We start from the raw sequence: 18,656 nt of genomic DNA, 5'->3' as shown, positions 1-18,656 counted from the left end.
TGTCATTTAAAGTGCTGTTTGGATCATGATTGGTTCAGTTAGTTACCGCCCACTTATTCGATTGGTTCCTTCTCATTCTGGCATTGTCAATCATTGTTCTCTTACATGTGTCTTGATTGATTAGAGAAGAGAGAGAGAGAATGCGCTCACTGGGGAAGGTGGGGGATGAGTGCTGCTTGACCTGGAGGTGTCCTACCTCCTATACATGTATTTGGAAATGGTAGGTCAGCGCGCTCTAGGGGGTCGGGTGGGGCTGGGGTGATGATAAGGATAAGATGGGGGATCTGTATGTGCTACAGGGATGAGCGTACTGTATCTATTGAGTGTTGCTGATCTGTATATCTATGAACTATAGACCATGACTTGGTTTTATGATTTTATTAAATGTAAAATTGCAATATGTTGGACCCTCTTCAGGTATGTCTTGCAGACTACCCTTTCTGTGTGTACCTTCCTTAGTGGTACACTTGTGTTAGGGCCCTTTCTGTATTGTGTCCATATGCTACTTTCAGGTGTGTCTTGCAGACTACCCTTTGTTGGTATACCTTCCTAGTGGTATACCTTCCCAGAGGGCCCCTGCCGGGGTTGAATGTCAGGTATACCTTAGTAGGTTACCTTTACCATAGGTGTAGCAAGCCTATGTGATTCTGGTTGATTTGTTCATGTGTATCTCTAGTGTGACAGTTTGCGGCGTCCCGCCTGTCACACTATGCCGTATGTTCTTTGTCTGTGGATAGCGGATGTGGGGCTGTGAGCTCTCACTTACCGCCGGGGGCGAGACTGTCCGTCTGCCGCCGGTGTCTGCAGTCCGTGTCCGCTTTCCTTGTTCCTCGATGTGTCCAAGCAGGGGCGCCGGTCTCCGTCTCTGCAGTCGGCGCCGCTTCTCTCTGCTCCTTCCGTATTCTCGTCTGTTTCTCCCAGGTGACGGCGTCACGTGTGTTGTCACGTGAGCGGGCGATGGGACTCCGGGTTTGTGTCTCTCACTTTCTCCAGCCGGAGAAAGGAGTGTATCAGCGTGCTGTGGTAGTTGTGGTGTGCAGGTCTCCAACGCGTTTCAGCTTAACAGCCTTTTTCTAGGATTACCTTCCTGCTGTTGTGGATGTCATTTAAAGTGCTGTTTGGATCATGATTGGTTCAGTTAGTTACCGCCCACTTATTCGGCATGGGCGGCGCTGGGAGATCACATAATCTCCCAGCGCCGCCCTTCCATACAGTGTAAACGGGAGCCATGTCGCATCAACACGGCTCCCGTTTACACTACAACCCTATCCGGATCATTCCCGTGTCCTACCCAGGTAGATTCACGGGTCACTTGATCCGGGTTTTTACGGGGGGACCCTTTTCCACTTGCAAAAAACACGGGTAAATGCGCGCCCCCGTGCATTTACCCATGTTTTTTGAGCTAGTGGAAAAGGGTTATAAGTGTGCATGAGTGTGTGTATGTGTGTGAGTGACCCCCGCTATGTGTGACCACCCCCCCCCTCCCCATCTCCCATGCAGTGTCATCCCCTCTGGAGTCGTCACTGTAAGAACTACATCTCCCAGTAGCCCTTGCACCTCCCGAGCCTCCCAGCAGCCCCCTACCCAGTGGCAAGATGGAGGGGAGCCCACCGGGAGCCCAGGAGACTACCGTAGGGCACCGAACATGTGAATATCTATTTTTTTTCATGTGCCGTTGGGTTTTCAGCGCTGAAAATCCCAAACCATTTATTTATTAGATACCGCAGAGTTTACTGGATGTGTTTGCTCCCACATTTCATGAATAGAACTAAATGCTTCTACAGTATTTGCCCATATGCGGCGTTGTACATATTTCTGCAGCTGGATTGGCCCTATCCCTGTGCTTTTTGTCATAGTTGTCACCATTATCATAACATAATTGTGCCAGTCCTATACCTGATACATCAGAAACCAGACAGAATACTGCATATGCACAACCCAGTTCCGTCGGTATGTTCTACATGAGAACGTTCCAGTGCAGACCAGTTACTCCGCTTCAGCAGCAAGTGGAGATGCATTTGGTTTGCATATGACTTTACAACACCAGTAGTTACAAGCACTTGGTTCTGGAGCCTATGCAGTGAGAACAGAAAGATATGCCCAGCATATAGACTTACGTTCAACTGCATCAGTCCCAATATTTCATTTCTGGTCAACAGTGATTTTCAGTAATCCTGGACCTTTCTCCCCGTTCTGAACATATATTACGTTAATAAACCTAGCAAGAATGATCTTGCCTTGCTGAATCAGAACATACTGAACACCTGCACCATGAGCATCTGGGTTGGACTGGCCCACAGGAGTCCAAGGGAAACCCTTGGTGGGTCCCGCTGCCTTGGCACCCACTCCCTCCTCAAGGGATCTGATTCTAGACAGTGCACTTGAATTATACATTGTTACATTATACTGCACAGTGTATTCTCTACAGTGCATTGCTGTTATTAACCTGGTATATTATCATGCATGCTCTAGCAGTATTTACTATATATATATTTATCAAGGGGCCCAGACCATGCACTCGTTAATGGTTAGCTAAGCCTCTAAGCATGGGCCCCTGACACTGCATTCCCCTGGTGAGCCCTTCACGACCCAGTCCGACACTGGTGAGCATCATTTAGGAACACTGAAATATATTATCAATTTTATGTTATTATCTTTATTATATAACTTCTCTTTTCTAAGGAAATGCTGAATACATAAATATTTGCTTTCTTGTAGGAAAACATGAGGAAAAACAAGATGAGCATGGCTTTATTTCCAGATGTTTCACCAGAAAATACACGTGAGTAGTCCACCATCATGCAATATAATTATCCTTCTGATTCTTTCCATTAACAGAACAAAATGCAATATACCATTACCTGCATATATACAACGTACAAGCACAGCCGTCTGCTGGGATTGGCTACTGGCTCACATACTTTTCAACATGTCATATGATAAATCCCAAACACATTATTGTATCACTCATCATACCAGGTACAGTACATTTAGGCCATTCTGCACATACACAGCCTGGTCTGATGCGAGAGTAAAGCAGAAAACAGCAAGTAACTGTGCACCTGGCCAACCATGCAAGGGTTGCAAATACATTTTTATTTTTTGCTTTTGCATGCAGGGTAAACTATTGCTGTTTTTGCATGTAGATCACAAACACTAGGCAGCAGTATGTGTACTCTGCAATATAGATTCGAGTTTGGACAGATGGAGACTGCACACGACCCTCTTCCTCTCTTAAACTACGGGTGTAGTACGGCTGACAGGAGACCGCCGGTCAGCATACCGACGCCGGGATCCCGGCAGCATACCGACGCCGGGATCCCGGCGGGGAGGGGCGAGTGCAGCAAGCCCCTTGCGGGCTCGCTGCACTCACCACGCTGCGGGCTCGGTGGCGACCTGTGGTCGCCACGGGTTCTATTCCCACTCTATGGGTGTCGTGGACACCCACGAGTGGAAATAGTCCCTGTTGGTCGGCATGCCGACCATCGGGATAGTGAGGGGTCGGGGTGCTGGAGGAGGTCATGTGACTGTCGGTCTCCCGACCGCCGGTCACATGAATACCACCCTTAACTACACCTGGGTTGATAAATGAGGTTCAGGGGCTAGATACATAGGGTATAGTGAGGGGGGAGGGGCACTGCTGGTGAGAGCTTAAATCCTACAGGGAGAAGGCATAACTGAGACAATAGGAACTCTTGTGATATAAAGTAGACACAACACTGTAGGTGGTGGAACATGCAGAGGGACTAGTACCAGTTGTGGGTAGGATAGGTTGTAGTGAAGATGTGAATTGTAAGAGAGTGCATGAGAAACAGATGATTGAAGGAGACTGATCACAGGGAAGAAAGCTCTAAAAGTGGGGAGCAGCATGGGAGATGTCTGAGAGGTGGCAGTGATAGGTGGCTCCAAGAGAGGAGGTGTAGGTAGGAAACAGATTACAAAGGCAAGGAGTATATGAGATCAGTGCTGTATGAAGGGAAGGAACAGATGAGGTCTCTGAAGGAATTAAATGTAATGGTAGCCAGTGAGCCAGTGTAGGGATTTCAGGAGTGGTACAGCAGTTGTGGAGCAGAAAATCATTCTCACTGTTGTATTTCGGAAGGGTTGTTAAATGGAAAGATGGGCAAGACATTAAGTCCTTTGGGGCAACTAAATTGGTAGGGACCCCCAAATATCATTTCAAGATTTCATGCAGTGTATAGAGAGCAGGGGTGAGTTTCTGATAAGGAATGTGCCAGGTGTAATAAATAATTGGGCTATTTTGCACAGTTTTGTAAACAGGTGCAGAGCTATCGAGCAAACTTCAGAAGTGACATAAGAAAAATACCTGTAAATGTACTTAAACGTTTCAATAATTTGTTTGATTTACTAATTTGGCCTATTATTGGCGTGGTATGTACAATACATTGCAAGTTTATCTAGATGTGTCATAAGACCAGAAAGGTTGGCAATCACTGTGTTACTGTGAGAATGTAGCAATCATATAATATATGGATTTTTTGACTGGGCATGTCAGTTGTTCAATGCATATAAATAACAAGCAGGGTTTATGTAACTGACACCCTTAGATAAGAGATTGCATATATTGGAATGACATGTGGAGTATCTGCCAAGTGGTTTATATCTTTCAACAAAATTAACTGTGATCTATTTATTCAGTCTTCCACCAGGTGTAGATATTTCTTCTGTGGCATCATCTCTATCTCCAGACGGTATTCTGACAGTAGAAGCACCTCTCCCCAAGCCAGCAATCCAGTCTGCAGAGATCACTATTCCAGTAACTTTCCAAAGCCGGGCTGAGATTGCCAAATCCGAGGCAAAGACAGCGGAGGAGGCTGCCAAGAAATGAGAGGACCGGATTTATTTCACTGTGCTTCTGTTTCAATCACATCTTTTTACACATAAAGTAGTTCTGAAAAATAAATGTAGAAAAATAAAAGTAACATCTGCCTTCTTTCTATTTCTTATATTTACTAGCAGTCACAGATGTCTCAGAGCCAGCCCTGCTTGCCCATGAATAGAGTAGTGTTTCTAGATTTGAAAACGTAAATGAATCACTAGTATAGTTTTGACCATCATAGTTGCAGAATACACGTTTATCTGTGGATTGTATCTCATTTCGCATTTCAGGGAGAAAGTAAACACCTATAAGTGCGGATGCGTACTGCTCAATCTGAGAGGCGTGCCGTAAAACTGACTAACATTCAAATGTAACTGAGCCCCAAAGCAGTAAAGGGCCACACACACGGGGGGGGATTTCTCCCAGAGATGTGTGCTGAGCGATCTAGCAGAGAACACTCCGCACACATCTCTCCCCCCGCTCAGCACTCAGCGCGATGTGTGGTGAGCGAGTGGAGGTGAGTGGGGGGGTGGGAACTCTCATTTCACACAGGCAGGTGTCAACCTTAAATCATTGCGTCCGTAATTTAATTGCGGACACATTGTGAGGCAGCACCACACACGCTGGACGGCCCCCAGCATGTGAGCAGATGGATGCAGATGTGGGAAGAAAGATCTGCGTCCATCCCTTAATGAGGTCCAAAGTCTGCACAGCCTGCAACTCGCAGACTATTTCATTTCAGCCCAGGTTTCTCATGGCCATTTATATGGAACTACATATGAGTAGAACACAATTCATGGACAAGTCCTGAAAAGTATCGGTGTCTTTTCATTAACAAGCAGACAAGTAGATCTTACTGAGCAATAAGGCAACAATGCACGCAGCTGTATACGTACATTTTAACACTGCGCTCATAGGCGGTTTGGTATAGTAGATCTACAGTGTCTAGTTAGACAGTCAATAGGTCAACCCCATTTGGTCGACCTGCAATAGGCCGACAGCTACAAAAGGTTGATGAAAAGTCAACAGTACTTAAGATCGACAGGTACAAAAGGTTGACATGACAATGGTCAGCTAAAATGGTCAACACATGTTTTATTGTTTTTTTTGCCACATATTGTATATTTCATGTTCTGTGACTGGCTATCAGTAGAAACGCTTGCTTTGCTTGCCACACTTCAGACAAGGTGGCTCACTCCGCTACTGCTGCACTCACCACAGGTTACTATTCCGAATTGTAGTCCACGTGGATAGTAGCAAACCAACAAAATGTGTGCGCTCGATGTGCTAACAATTGATTATCTATATGTCAACTAAAATAGGTAAATGTGGTTGGATTCATTGAATAATTGAGAAACTTGCTTTTAATAAAAAACCTTTACTAGGTTCATATATAATTGAATAACATATTAGTGTATAGGTGGGGTATAGTTCTGTTTCTGGATATCAATATAAAATGCAGAACAAAAACCAGGGTTGTCTGCACTCACAGTAAAACTAGAGATGAGCGCCTGAAATTTTTCGGGTTTTGTGTTTTGGTTTTGGGTTCGGTTCCGCGGCCGTGTTTTGGGTTCGACCGCGTTTTGGCAAAAGCTCACCGAATTTTTTTTGTCGGATTCGGGTGTGTTTTGGATTCGGGTGGTTTTTTCAAAAAACCCTAAAAAACATCTTAAAACATTGAATTTGGGGGTCATTTTGATCCCATAGTATTATTAACCTCAATAACCATAATTAACACTCATTTTCAGTCTATTCTGAACACCTTACACCTCACAATATTATTTTTAGTCCTAAAATTTGCACCGAGGTCGCTGGATGACTAAGCTCAGCGACCCTAGTGGCCGACACAAACACCGGGCCCATCTAGGAGTGGCACTGCAGTGTCACGCAGGATGTCCCTTCCAAAAAACCCTCCCCAAACAGCACATGACGCAAAGAAAAAAAGAGGCGCAATGAGGTAGCTGTGTGAGTAAGATTAGCGACCCTAGTGGCCGACACAAACACCGGGCCCATCTAGGAGTGGCACTGCAGTGTCACGCAGGATGTCCCTTCCAAAAAACCCTCCCCAAACAGCACATGACGCAAAGAAAAAAAGAGGCGCAATGAGGTAGCTGACTGTGTGAGAAAGATAAGCGACCCTAGTGGCCGACACAAACACCGGGCCCATCTAGGAGTGGCACTGCAGTGTCACGCAGGATGTCCCTTCCAAAAAACCCTCCCCAAACAGCACATGACGCAAAGAAAAAAAGAGGCGCAATGAGGTAGCTGTGTGAGTAAGATTAGCGACCCTAGTGGCGACACAAACACCTGGCCCATCTAGGAGTGGCACTGCAGTGTCACGCAGGATGTCCCTTCCAAAAAACCCTCCCCAAACAGCACATGACGCAAAGAAAAAAAGAGGCGCAATGAGGTAGCTGACTGTGTGAGAAAGATAAGCGACCCTAGTGGCCGACACAAACACCGGGCCCATCTAGGAGTGGCACTGCAGTGTCACGCAGGATGTCCCTTCCAAAAAACCCTCCCCAAACAGCACATGACGCAAAGAAAAAAAGAGGCGCAATGAGGTAGCTGTGTGAGTAAGATTAGCGACCCTAGTGGCCGACACAAACACCTGGCCCATCTAGGAGTGGCACTGCAGTGTCACGCAGGATGTCCCTTCCAAAAAACCCTCCCCAAACAGCACATGACGCAAAGAAAAAAAGAGGCGCAATGAGGTAGCTGACTGTGTGAGAAAGATAAGCGACCCTAGTGGCCGACACAAACACCGGGCCCATCTAGGAGTGGCACTGCAGTGTCACGCAGGATGTCCCTTCCAAAAAACCCTCCCCAAACAGCACATGACGCAAAGAAAAAAAGAGGCACAATGAGGTAGCTGTGTGAGTAAGATTAGCGACCCTAGTGGCCGACACAAACACCTGGCCCATCTAGGAGTGGCACTGCAGTGTCACGCAGGATGTCCCTTCCAAAAAACCCTCCCCAAACAGCACATGACGCAAAGAAAAATAAAAGAAAAAAGAGGTGCAAGATGGAATTGTCCTTGGGCCCTTCCCACCCACCCTTATGTTGTATAAACAAAACAGGACATGCACACTTTAACCAACCCATCATTTCAGTGACAGGGTCTGCCACACGACTGTGACTGAAATGACGGGTTGGTTTGGACCCCCACCAAAAAAGAAGCAATTAATCTCTCCTTGCACAAACTGGCTCTACAGAGGCAAGATGTCCACCTCATCATCATCCTCCGATATATCACCGTGTACATCCCCCTCCTCACAGATTATCAATTCGTCCCCACTGGAATCCACCATGTCAGCTCCCTGTGTACTTTGTGGAGGCAATTGCTGCTGGTCAATGTCTCCGCGGAGGAATTGATTATAATTCATTTTAATGAACATCATCTTCTCCACATTTTCTGGATGTAACCTCGTACGCCGATTGCTGACAAGGTGAGCGGCGGCACTAAACACTCTTTCGGAGTACACACTTGTGGGAGGGCAACTTAGGTAGAATAAAGCCAGTTTGTGCAAGGGCCTCCAAATTGCCTCTTTTTCCTGCCAGTATAAGTACGGACTGTGTGACGTGCCTACTTGGATGCGGTCACTCATATAATCCTCCACCATTCTATCAATGGTGAGAGAATCATATGCAGTGACAGTAGACGACATGTCCGTAATGGTTGTCAGGTCCTTCAGTCCGGACCAGATGTCAGCATCAGCAGTCGCTCCAGACTGCCCTGCATCACCGCCAGCGGGTGGGCTCGGAATTCGGATTTGGGATTTCGAAGAATGCACAGTTCTTTGCTGTGCTGCTTTTGCCAGCTTGAGTCTTTTCATTTTTCTAGCGAGAGGCTGAGTGCTTCCATCCTCATGTGAAGCTGAACCACTAGCCATGAACATAGGCCAGGGCCTCAGCCGTTCCTTGCCACTCCGTGTGGTAAATGGCATATTGGCAAGTTTACGCTTCTCCTCCGACAATTTTATTTTAGGTTTTGGAGTCCTTTTTTTTCTGATATTTGGTGTTTTGGATTTGACATGCTCTGTACTATGACATTGGGCATCGGCCTTGGCAGACGACGTTGCTGGCATTTCATCGTCTCGGCCATGACTAGTGGCAGCAGCTTCAGCACGAGGTGGAAGTGGATCTTGATCTTTCCCTAATTTTGGAACCTCAACTTTTTTGTTCTCCATATTTTATAGGCAGAACTAAAAGGCACCTCAGGTAAACAATGGAGATGGATGGATTGGATACTAGTATACAATTATGGACGGACTGCCACGGTTAGGTGGTATAAAAAAACCACGGTTAGGTGGTATATAATACAATTATGGATGGACGGACTGCCTGCCGAGTTCCGACACAGAGGTAGCCACAGCCGTGAACTACCGCACTGTACACTGGTTGATAAAGAGATAGTAGTATACTCGTAACAACTAGTATGACACTATGACGACGGTATAAAGAATGAAAAAAAAACCACGGTTAGGTGGTATATATTATAATAATAATACAATTATGGATGGACGGACTGCCTGCCGACTGCCGACACAGAGGTAGCCACAGCCGTGAACTACCGCACTGTACACTGGTTGATAAAGAGATAGTAGTATACTCGTAACAACTAGTATGACACTATGACGACGGTATAAAGAATGAAAAAAAAACCACGGTTAGGTGGTATATATTATAATAATAATACAATTATGGATGGACGGACTGCCTGCCGACTGCCGACACAGAGGTAGCCACAGCCGTGAACTACCGCACTGTACACTGGTTGATAAAGAGATAGTAGTATACTCGTAACAACTAGTATGACACTATGACGACGGTATAAAGAATGAAAAAAAAACCACGGTTAGGTGGTATATATTATAATAATAATACAATTATGGATGGACGGACTGCCTGCCGACTGCCGACACAGAGGTAGCCACAGCCGTGAACTACCGCACTGTACACTGGTTGATAAAGAGATAGTAGTATACTCGTAACAACTAGTATGACACTATGACGACGGTATAAAGAATGAAAAAAAAACCACGGTTAGGTGGTATATATTATAATAATAATACAATTATGGATGGACGGACTGCCTGCCGACTGCCGACACAGAGGTAGCCACAGCCGTGAACTACCGCACTGTACACTGGTTGATAAAGAGATAGTAGTATACTCGTAACAACTAGTATGACACTATGACGACGGTATAAAGAATGAAAAAAAAACCACGGTTAGGTGGTATATATTATAATAATAATACAATTATGGATGGACGGACTGCCTGCCGACTGCCGACACAGAGGTAGCCACAGCCGTGAACTACCGCACTGTACACTGGTTGATAAAGAGATAGTAGTATACTCGTAACAACTAGTATGACACTATGACGACGGTATAAAGAATGAAAAAAAAACCACGGTTAGGTGGTATATATTATAATAATAATACAATTATGGATGGACGGACTGCCTGCCGACTGCCGACACAGAGGTAGCCACAGCCGTGAACTACCGCACTGTACACTGGTTGATAAAGAGATAGTAGTATACTCGTAACAACTAGTATGACACTATGACGACGGTATAAAGAAAGAAAAAAAAATACCACGGTTAGGTGGTATATATTGTAATACAATTATGGATGGACGGACTGCCTGCCGAGTTCCGACTGCCGACACAGAGGTAGCCACAGCCGTGAACTACCGCACTGTACTGTGTCTGCTGCTAATATAGACTGGTTGATAAAGAGATAGTATACAATACATACAACAATATACTACTATACTGGTGGTCAGGCACTGGTCACCACTAGTCACACTGGCAGTGGCACTCCTGCAGCAAAAGTGTGCACTGTTTAATTTTAAATTAATATAATATTATGTACTCCTGGGGGCTCCTGCTATAACAACCTGCAGTGCTCCCCAGTCTCCCCCACAATTATTATAAGCTTTGCCTTTTATACATTGATGTGCAGCACACTGGGCTGAGCTGAGTGCACACAGACTGAGTCACACTGTGTGACTGGCTGCTGCTGTGTATCGTTTTTTTTCAGGCAGAGAACGGATATAGCAGAGAACGGATATATTATATTAAAATAAATAAAAGTTAACTAACAACAACTGCACTGGTCACTGTGGTAAACTCTGTCTGACTCTGCACAATCTCTCTCTCTCTTCTAATCTAATTTCTAATGGAGAGGACGCCAGCCACGTCCTCTCCCTATCAATCTCAATGCACGTGTGAAAATGGCGGCGACGCGCGGCTCCTTATATAGAATCCGAGTCTCGCGAGAATCCGACAGCGTCATGATGACGTTCGGGCGCGCTCGGGTTAACCGAGCAAGGCGGGAGGATCCGAGTCTGCTCGGACCCGTGAAAAAAACATGAAGTTCGTGCGGGTTCGGTTTCAGAGAAACCGAACCCGCTCATCTCTAAGTAAAACATGAGGTTGCTGGGGTGTCACTCAAATTTCAATAGGTCCAGGCATATACCTTTTTCCATGAATAAATATGAATCCTGTATGGAGTGCACTCACCAGACTGTTAATAGAGCCAGCAGGGGTTTTATTGAGACATCAAGTACAACATCATACACCGACGTTTCGGTCCTATCTGGACCTTGAAGAAACGTCGGTGTATGATGTTGTACTTGATGTCTCAATAAAACCCCTGCTGGCTCTATTAACAGTCTGGTGAGTGCACTCCATACAGGATTCATATTAATATAAAATGCAGAATATATAATATAATGTTTTTGTGGAGAAAATGGTTTCTATAACACTGAACACATTTTGTTAAAGTACAGGAGATTATAAAGTTGTTATATTTATTAAGATAGATATGAATTTAATGGAAGGTATAAGAATGGATATTTATGATGATTATTATGTATTAATATATATTCATTTATCCATTTATTTGCATGCCCTCATTATATGTGTTGGTAATTATATTAGTGTGAAGAGAAACTTGCTTTTGAATATGGGAACATCTTAGATGAGGCATACATGGTAATTTAGAATTAACAGGTGTTTATAATTACAATCAGAGGCGCACCCGGCTAAAAAATTACAAGCCCTATAGTCTTGAGGAAGTCCCGAGTTTGTACGGGACGAAACGCGTTGATGTCATCCCTGTCGGTCAAACGGACATCCACAGAGCCACGGACTGTTACAACGCTCCATTCATGAGCAATTTGCGGCTGGTATTTGAATACAATCACGCCCACCACTCGGGAGCTGAGACGGGCCAAGTGAGCAGCGGCAGAGTGCCGGTCCGGCACCTTATCATCATATATGTGCAGTGTCAGTAAGCTGGAAGCGGCGGCTATATACAGCAGATCCATCGGTGCGGGTGTCTCCAACCGGAGAGAAGGTATGCTATCCATCCCGCACATTGGAATTGGACACTGACACCATTGTTACCAGAGATAACTTGCAGCCACAGGCTGGGTGAGCATACACCGGACACTACCATATTGTTTGGGACCGGCACTCTGCCTCATCTAAGATGTTCCCATATTCAAAATCAAGTTTCTCTTCACACTAATATAATATACCAGTGATATACCATATAATATAATATACCATATAACCATATAATATACCAGTGATTTTCAACCTTTTCAATACACGGCGCACTGAACAAGTTTTAAAAATTGCCAAGGCACACCATCAGTACCCCTTGTGAAAAACCCCACACACACATTGGCCCCCACAGGGAATTAAAGCAAACATATATTACCCCCCAAGGGGAAAAACACATATTGGCCCCCACAGTAATTAAATATATTGGCCCCCAACAGCAATTCCACACATTGGCCTGCAACAGTAATTCCACCACACATTGTCTCCCATAGTAATTCAGCACATTATCCCCCCACAGTAATCCCACCACACACTGTCCTACATAGTAATTTCAGCACATTTTTTTTCCCCCTCAGCAGTAGTAGCGTGACCTGGCAGCAGTCATCTCCTGGGCAGCAGCACATCTGGCAACCGCTTGCGGCACACTAGTGTGGCGCGGCACAACGGTTGAAAACTGCTGATCTAGACAGTGTAGATCTATCATCTAATATAGTAGTTAGTACATTACACTATATATTAAAATCATGTAAAATAATTCATAACTTATAAGGTCTAAACTAATGCTCCCACATTTGTTGTTCTACCTAGAATAGTGTCTTTTGTCTTATATAAAATATTTAACTCACTGAGATACTGAAATAAATAGGCTTGTTTTTGGTTTAGTGATAAGGAAAACTAAATTACAGCATAGGAAAGGAGTGGGTTAAACCTCATAGGCTGGGGGTGGGCCTGTGGGAGACATTATGGGTTGGTTTTTTGTTGTCCTATAGGAGTAGAGGGTGGGGGTAGTTAGCAGGGGCGTAGGGAGGGCGGTTCCGGTGGAGCTCGAGCTCCAAGCGCCCAAGACAGTACAGGGCGCCGCAGCTCGACTCCGCCGGAACCTGGCCGCACGGAGCTTGCAGCTGTCAGTCACTGACAGCTGCGAGCCTTAGCAGCATCAGCTCTCTCCCTCCTCCCCTCCACCCCTCCGTGCTCCGTAATGCACGGGCGTCTGACGTCATGACGTCAGACGCCAGACGGGTGGAGACACGGCCAGACTCCACAGGACTGCGGAGACGGAGCAGCAGCAATGGCAAGCAGGAGCGGGGCAGGTGAGTATTGTTTTTTTGTTTTTTTTCTTTAGTGTGTGTAAGCGGCGCTACCAGGGGGCACAAACCAGGGGGCACAACTACTGGGGGCAAATCTACACTGGGCACTACTACTGGGGGCAATTCTACTGAGGGCACAACTACAGGGGGCAAATCTACAGGGGGCACAACTACTGGGGGCAAATCTACTGAGGGTACAGCTACAGGGGGCACAGCTACAGGGGGCACAACTACTGGGGGTAAATCTACTGAGGGCACAGCTACAGGGCACAACTACTGGGGCAAATCTACAGGGGGCACAACTACTGGGGGCAAATCTACTGAGGGCACAGCTACAGGGGCACAACTACTGGGGGCAAATCTATAGCGGGCACAGCTACAGAGGGCACAACTACTGGGGGCAAATCTACAGGGGGCACAGCTACAGGGGGCACAACTACTGAGGCAAATCTACTGAGGGCACAGCTACAGGGGCACAGCTACAGAGGGCACAACTACTGGGGCAAATCTACAGGGGGCACAACTACTGGGGCAAATCTACTGAGGGCACAGCTATAGGGGCACAACTACAGGGGGCACAACTACTGGGCGCAAATCTACGGAGGACACAGCTACAGGGGCACAACTACAGGGGGCACAACTACTGGGGTCAAAATCTACTGAGGGCACAACTACAGGGGGCAAATCTATAGGGGCACAGCTACAGGGGCACAACTACTGGGGCAAATCTACAGGGGCACAACTACTGGGGGCAAATCTCCAGGGTCACAACTACTGGGGGCAAATCTACAGGGGGCACAACTACTGAGGGCACAGCTACAGGGGGCACAACTACTGGGGCAAATCTACTGAGGGCACAGCTACAGGGGCACAACTACAGAGGGCACAACTACTGGGGGCAAATCTATAGGGGGCACAGCTACAGAGGGCACAACTACTGGGGGCAAATCTACAGGGGGCACGGCTACAGGGGGCACAACTACTGAGGCAAATCTACTGAGGGCACAGCTACAGGGGCACAGCTACAGAGGGCACAACTACTGGGGCAAATCTACAGGGGGCACGGCTACAGGGGGCACAACTACTGGGGCAAATCTACTTAGGGCACAGCTATAGGGGCACAACTACAGGGGGCACAACTACTGGGCGCAAATCTACGGAGGACACAGCTACAGGGGCACAACTACAGGGGGCAAATCTACTGAGGGCACAACTACAGGGGGCAAATCTATAGGGGCACAGCTACAGGGGCACAACTACAGGGGCAAATCTACAGGGGCACAGCTACTAGGGGCACAACTACTGGGGGCAAATCTCCAGGGTCACAACTACTGGGGGCAAATCTACAGGGGGCACAACTACTGAGGGCACAGCTACAGGGGGCACAACTACTGGGGCAAATCTACTGAGGGCACAGCTACAGGGGCACAACTACGGGGGGCACAACTACTGGGAGCAAATCTACTGAGGGCACAACTACAGGGGCAAATCTATAGGGGGCACAACTACAGGGGCACAACTACTGGGGCACAGCACCAGGGGGCACAGCTACAGATCGTCTGGAGGAGCATATGAACGTGATCAGGTACATACACCTGGTTCATGACATGCAGCGTAAGTCAAAAGACACTGCATGGTGGGTTTATGACAAGCAGTTCAGGCGAAAACATTATTGCTTGCACAACTACTGGGGGCAAATCTACAGGGGGCTCAGCTACAGGGGCACAACTACTAAGAGCAAATCTACAGGGGCACAGCTACAGGGAGCAAATCTACTGAGGGCACAACTACAGGTGCAAATCTACAGCTGGCACAGCTACAGGGAGCACAACTACTCGGTTCATAACTACAGGGTGACAACTACTGGGGGCAAATCTACAGGGGGCACAACTACTGAGGGCACAGCTACAGGAAGCACAACTACTGGGGCAAATCTACTGAGGGCACAGCTACAGGGGCACAACTACTGGGGGCAAATCTACTGAGGGCACAACTACAGGGGCAAATCTACAGCTGGCACAGCTACTGGGGGCATAACTACTGGGGGCAAATCTCCAGGGTCACAACTACTGGGGTCAAATCTACAGGGGGCACAACTACTGAGGGCACAGCTACAGGGGGCACAACTACTGGGGCAAATCTACTGAGGGCACAGCTACAGGGGCACAACTACAGGGGGCACAACTACTGGGGCAAATCTACTGAGGGCACAACTACTGGGGGAAAATCTACTGAGGGCACAACTACAGGGGCAAATCTATAGGGTGCACAGCTACAGAGGCACAACTACTGGGGCAAATCTACAAGGGGCACAGCACAAGGGGGCACAGCTACAGGGGCACAGCTACTGGGGGCAAATCTACAGGGGGCTCAGCTACAGGGGCACAACTACTAAGGGCAAATCTACATGGGCACAGCTACAGGGAGCAAATCTACTGAGGGCACAACTACAGGGGCAAATCTACAGCTGGCACAGCTACTGGGGGCACAACTACTGGGTTCATAACTACAGGGGGCATTATGTTTGACCTAGGGGTATGGGTGTGTGTGGGGGGGGGGGGGCGCCAAAAGAAACTTTAGCCCTGGGTGCCACAAGGTCTAGAACCGGACCAGGTGGCCACGCCCCCAATTCAGTACAGGGGAGGGGGGCGCTGAAACATACTTCGCTCCAGGCACCATGACACCTTGCTACACCTCTGGTGGTTGGTAGTATTTTGAGTCTGGTGAGGGGGCTGGGTCAGCCTCTTTTGTTTCAATCTAGGTTGGGTAAGTGTTGTCCCAGTGCTCTAATTAAAAGGCTTTTTCCATTGCTCTCCCCATTGCTTAGAATATCTCCCAGTATTTCAGGAGTTTTAGGGGGTAATTCCGAGTTGATCGCTCGCTAGCTATTTTTTGCTGTGCTGCGATCAGATAGTCGTCGCCTATGGAGGAGTGTATTTTTGCTTTGAAAGTGTGCGAACACTTGTGCAGCCGAGCGGTACAAAAAAGTTTTGTGCAGTTTCTGAGTAGGTCTGAACTTACTCAGCCGCTGCGATCACTTCAGCCTGTCCGATCCCGGAATTGACGTCAGACACCCGCCCTGCAAACGCTTGGACACGCCTGCATTTTTCCAACCACTCCCAGAAAACGGTCAGTTGACACCCATAAACGCCTTCTTCCTGTCAATCTCCTTGTGATCGGCTGTGCAAATGGATTCTTCGTTAAATCTATCACCCAGCACCGATCCGCTTTGTACCCGTACGACGCGCCTGCGCAATGCGATGCATACGCATGCGCAGTTTTGCCGAGTTTTGACCTGATCGCAGCGCTGCAAAAAATAGTGTGCGATCAGGTCGGAATGACCCCCTTAGTGCAGTTAGTGTTTGTGAGTTTTAGGAGTTTTACTGTGGGGATTTACTTGAGTCTGGAGCATTTGGCCGCCATATCCCGACCTCAATGTTTGCGCCGGACCCCCACCCTGTACCGGGACTATGCAGGTCCCGGTGTGGCAGCCCCCACTGGCCAGAGCTCACAGCATCTGGGCGCTGGGGGTTCTGGCAGAGCTGCGACTTCTGGTGGCACTGCTGCTGGTGCCCGTGTATGGGGGCGCGTGGCGGTTCGTCTCCCCCTCTGCTCCCGCAGTTGCCAGATGATCATTCCGGTGCAGTGGTTCGCGGAGGGGCAGGGAGCAGAGAGCAGCAGGAGGTGGCTGTAAGCAGCCGACGCGGAAATGCAGTGGGGGAGCCTGCTAGCGGTCATCCCCCTCTGGATACGGGTGGGCAGGTGTGCGCGTGAGAACACGTGAGGGGCAGAGCTTGTGATGGTGCCGGCTCTAGACAGGGTGCGGAGGCATCCACGGCTGGGGGGACTAGTGAGCCCAGGAGGAGGCCTGGTAGCCACCATTCCCCTTCTACTGTGGGTTCGCGGGGGCGTGCATGCCGGAGGACCCGCAATACAGCAGTTTTACCTGGGAGCTCTCAGCAGTCTAGCAGGAGGAGTTCCCAGGGTATAACTAGGACTGTAGAGCAGCCTCATGTGGCTGATGTGTTAGGGGGTGGCGGCCATTTGCTTTTCTCTGCAGCTAGAGGAGAGGTGAAGTTTAGGGGAGGCAGGGTGCCTAGGCAAGATGCATCAGGAGGGGGTGAAGGGGATCGGGTTACAGCTGGCTCCAGGTATCTTAGAAAGTAGACAGGGCAGCGTGCTCTGAGCAAGGGTGATGTTGCTGTTTCTGAAGGAGTAGAAGTGGATGTAGGGGCTGGAGTAGCTTCATCTGATGTCTTTGACCCCTCTACTGTTGCATCTGCGGTGTCTGCTCTGGCCTCTGCTTTTGCCCCTTTTATGTCAGCTTTGTCCCCGGGGGGGTGGGGTGGAAAAGCTTTTCCTGCAGCAGTGGACCGGGTTACTCTCTTAAGTACTTCCGGACTTGTCATGATTTAGGGTCTGCCGCAGCATTATTAGAAGGCAGGGCACTGGCAGAAGGTGTTAGGGACCCCAAGGGGGGTCTTTGTCTTCAGTGGGGCTCCGGCTCCAGAGGCGGCTCTACCATCTTTTTCAGATTCTGCAGCAGAGGAAGACCTCTGTGAAATTCCTGTTGTGGGGGAAGCATCATCATCTGGGCCTGGGACCTCAGTGAGGGTTGGGAGTCCATCTTCATTTTCATCCAGGGGTTCGAGAAGATCTTCCTCCTTATCTTCGTCCTTTTCTGTAGAATCGGCAGCTAGTAGCGCAGTGAAGGCCAAGAAGAGAGCTTGTAAATATGCGTGGCGTGAGGCGCATAGGCGGAGCAAGAGAAGTAGGGTTGCTAGTAGTAAGGGTAGGGTCAGAAGGTGTCGTAATTTGCCTGGCGTTGTTCATTGCGATTACACAGCTGTGTTGGGAGGGCTGTGCGAGAGCTGTAGGAAGAAAATTCAGCGGGGGGAGGATGTTGATATTTTTATGCTGACGGATGATGCTAAGAAAGAGTTTAAGGCAGTGAAGGCGAAGGATGGCATAGGTGTTGAAGCCTTCCGATCCTACGACAATTGGTTGGCGGGGTACTGTGTGTTTGCAGCCTGTTATTTAGAAGATCGTCTGGAGGAGCATATGAACGTGATCAGGTACATACACCTGGTTCATGACATGCAGCGTAAGTCAAAAGACACTGCATGGTGGGTTTATGACAAG

General features: G+C 47.9%; 1 protein-coding gene across 1 annotated transcript in view; it reads left to right on the top strand.

Moving 5' to 3' along the window:
- Nucleotides 1-4,943, top strand: part of HSPB1 (heat shock protein family B (small) member 1) — a 37,837-nt gene extending 32,894 nt beyond the window's left edge. The window contains exons 2-3 of the mRNA XM_063953956.1: nucleotides 2,719-2,782; nucleotides 4,660-4,943. Of these exons, the coding sequence (XP_063810026.1) occupies nucleotides 2,719-2,782; nucleotides 4,660-4,849 (254 nt within the window). The 3' untranslated portion in view covers nucleotides 4,850-4,943. The remainder of the gene's footprint in view (nucleotides 1-2,718; nucleotides 2,783-4,659) is intronic.
- The last annotated feature ends 13,713 nt before the right edge of the window (nucleotides 4,944-18,656 follow it).

Source organism: Pseudophryne corroboree, chromosome 2 (genome assembly GCF_028390025.1).
Source record: "Pseudophryne corroboree isolate aPseCor3 chromosome 2, aPseCor3.hap2, whole genome shotgun sequence".
Classification (NCBI taxonomy): Eukaryota; Metazoa; Chordata; class Amphibia; order Anura; family Myobatrachidae; genus Pseudophryne; species Pseudophryne corroboree.
Note: the sequence above shows the minus strand (reverse complement) of the source record. Positions and strands in the feature narration are given on the sequence as shown.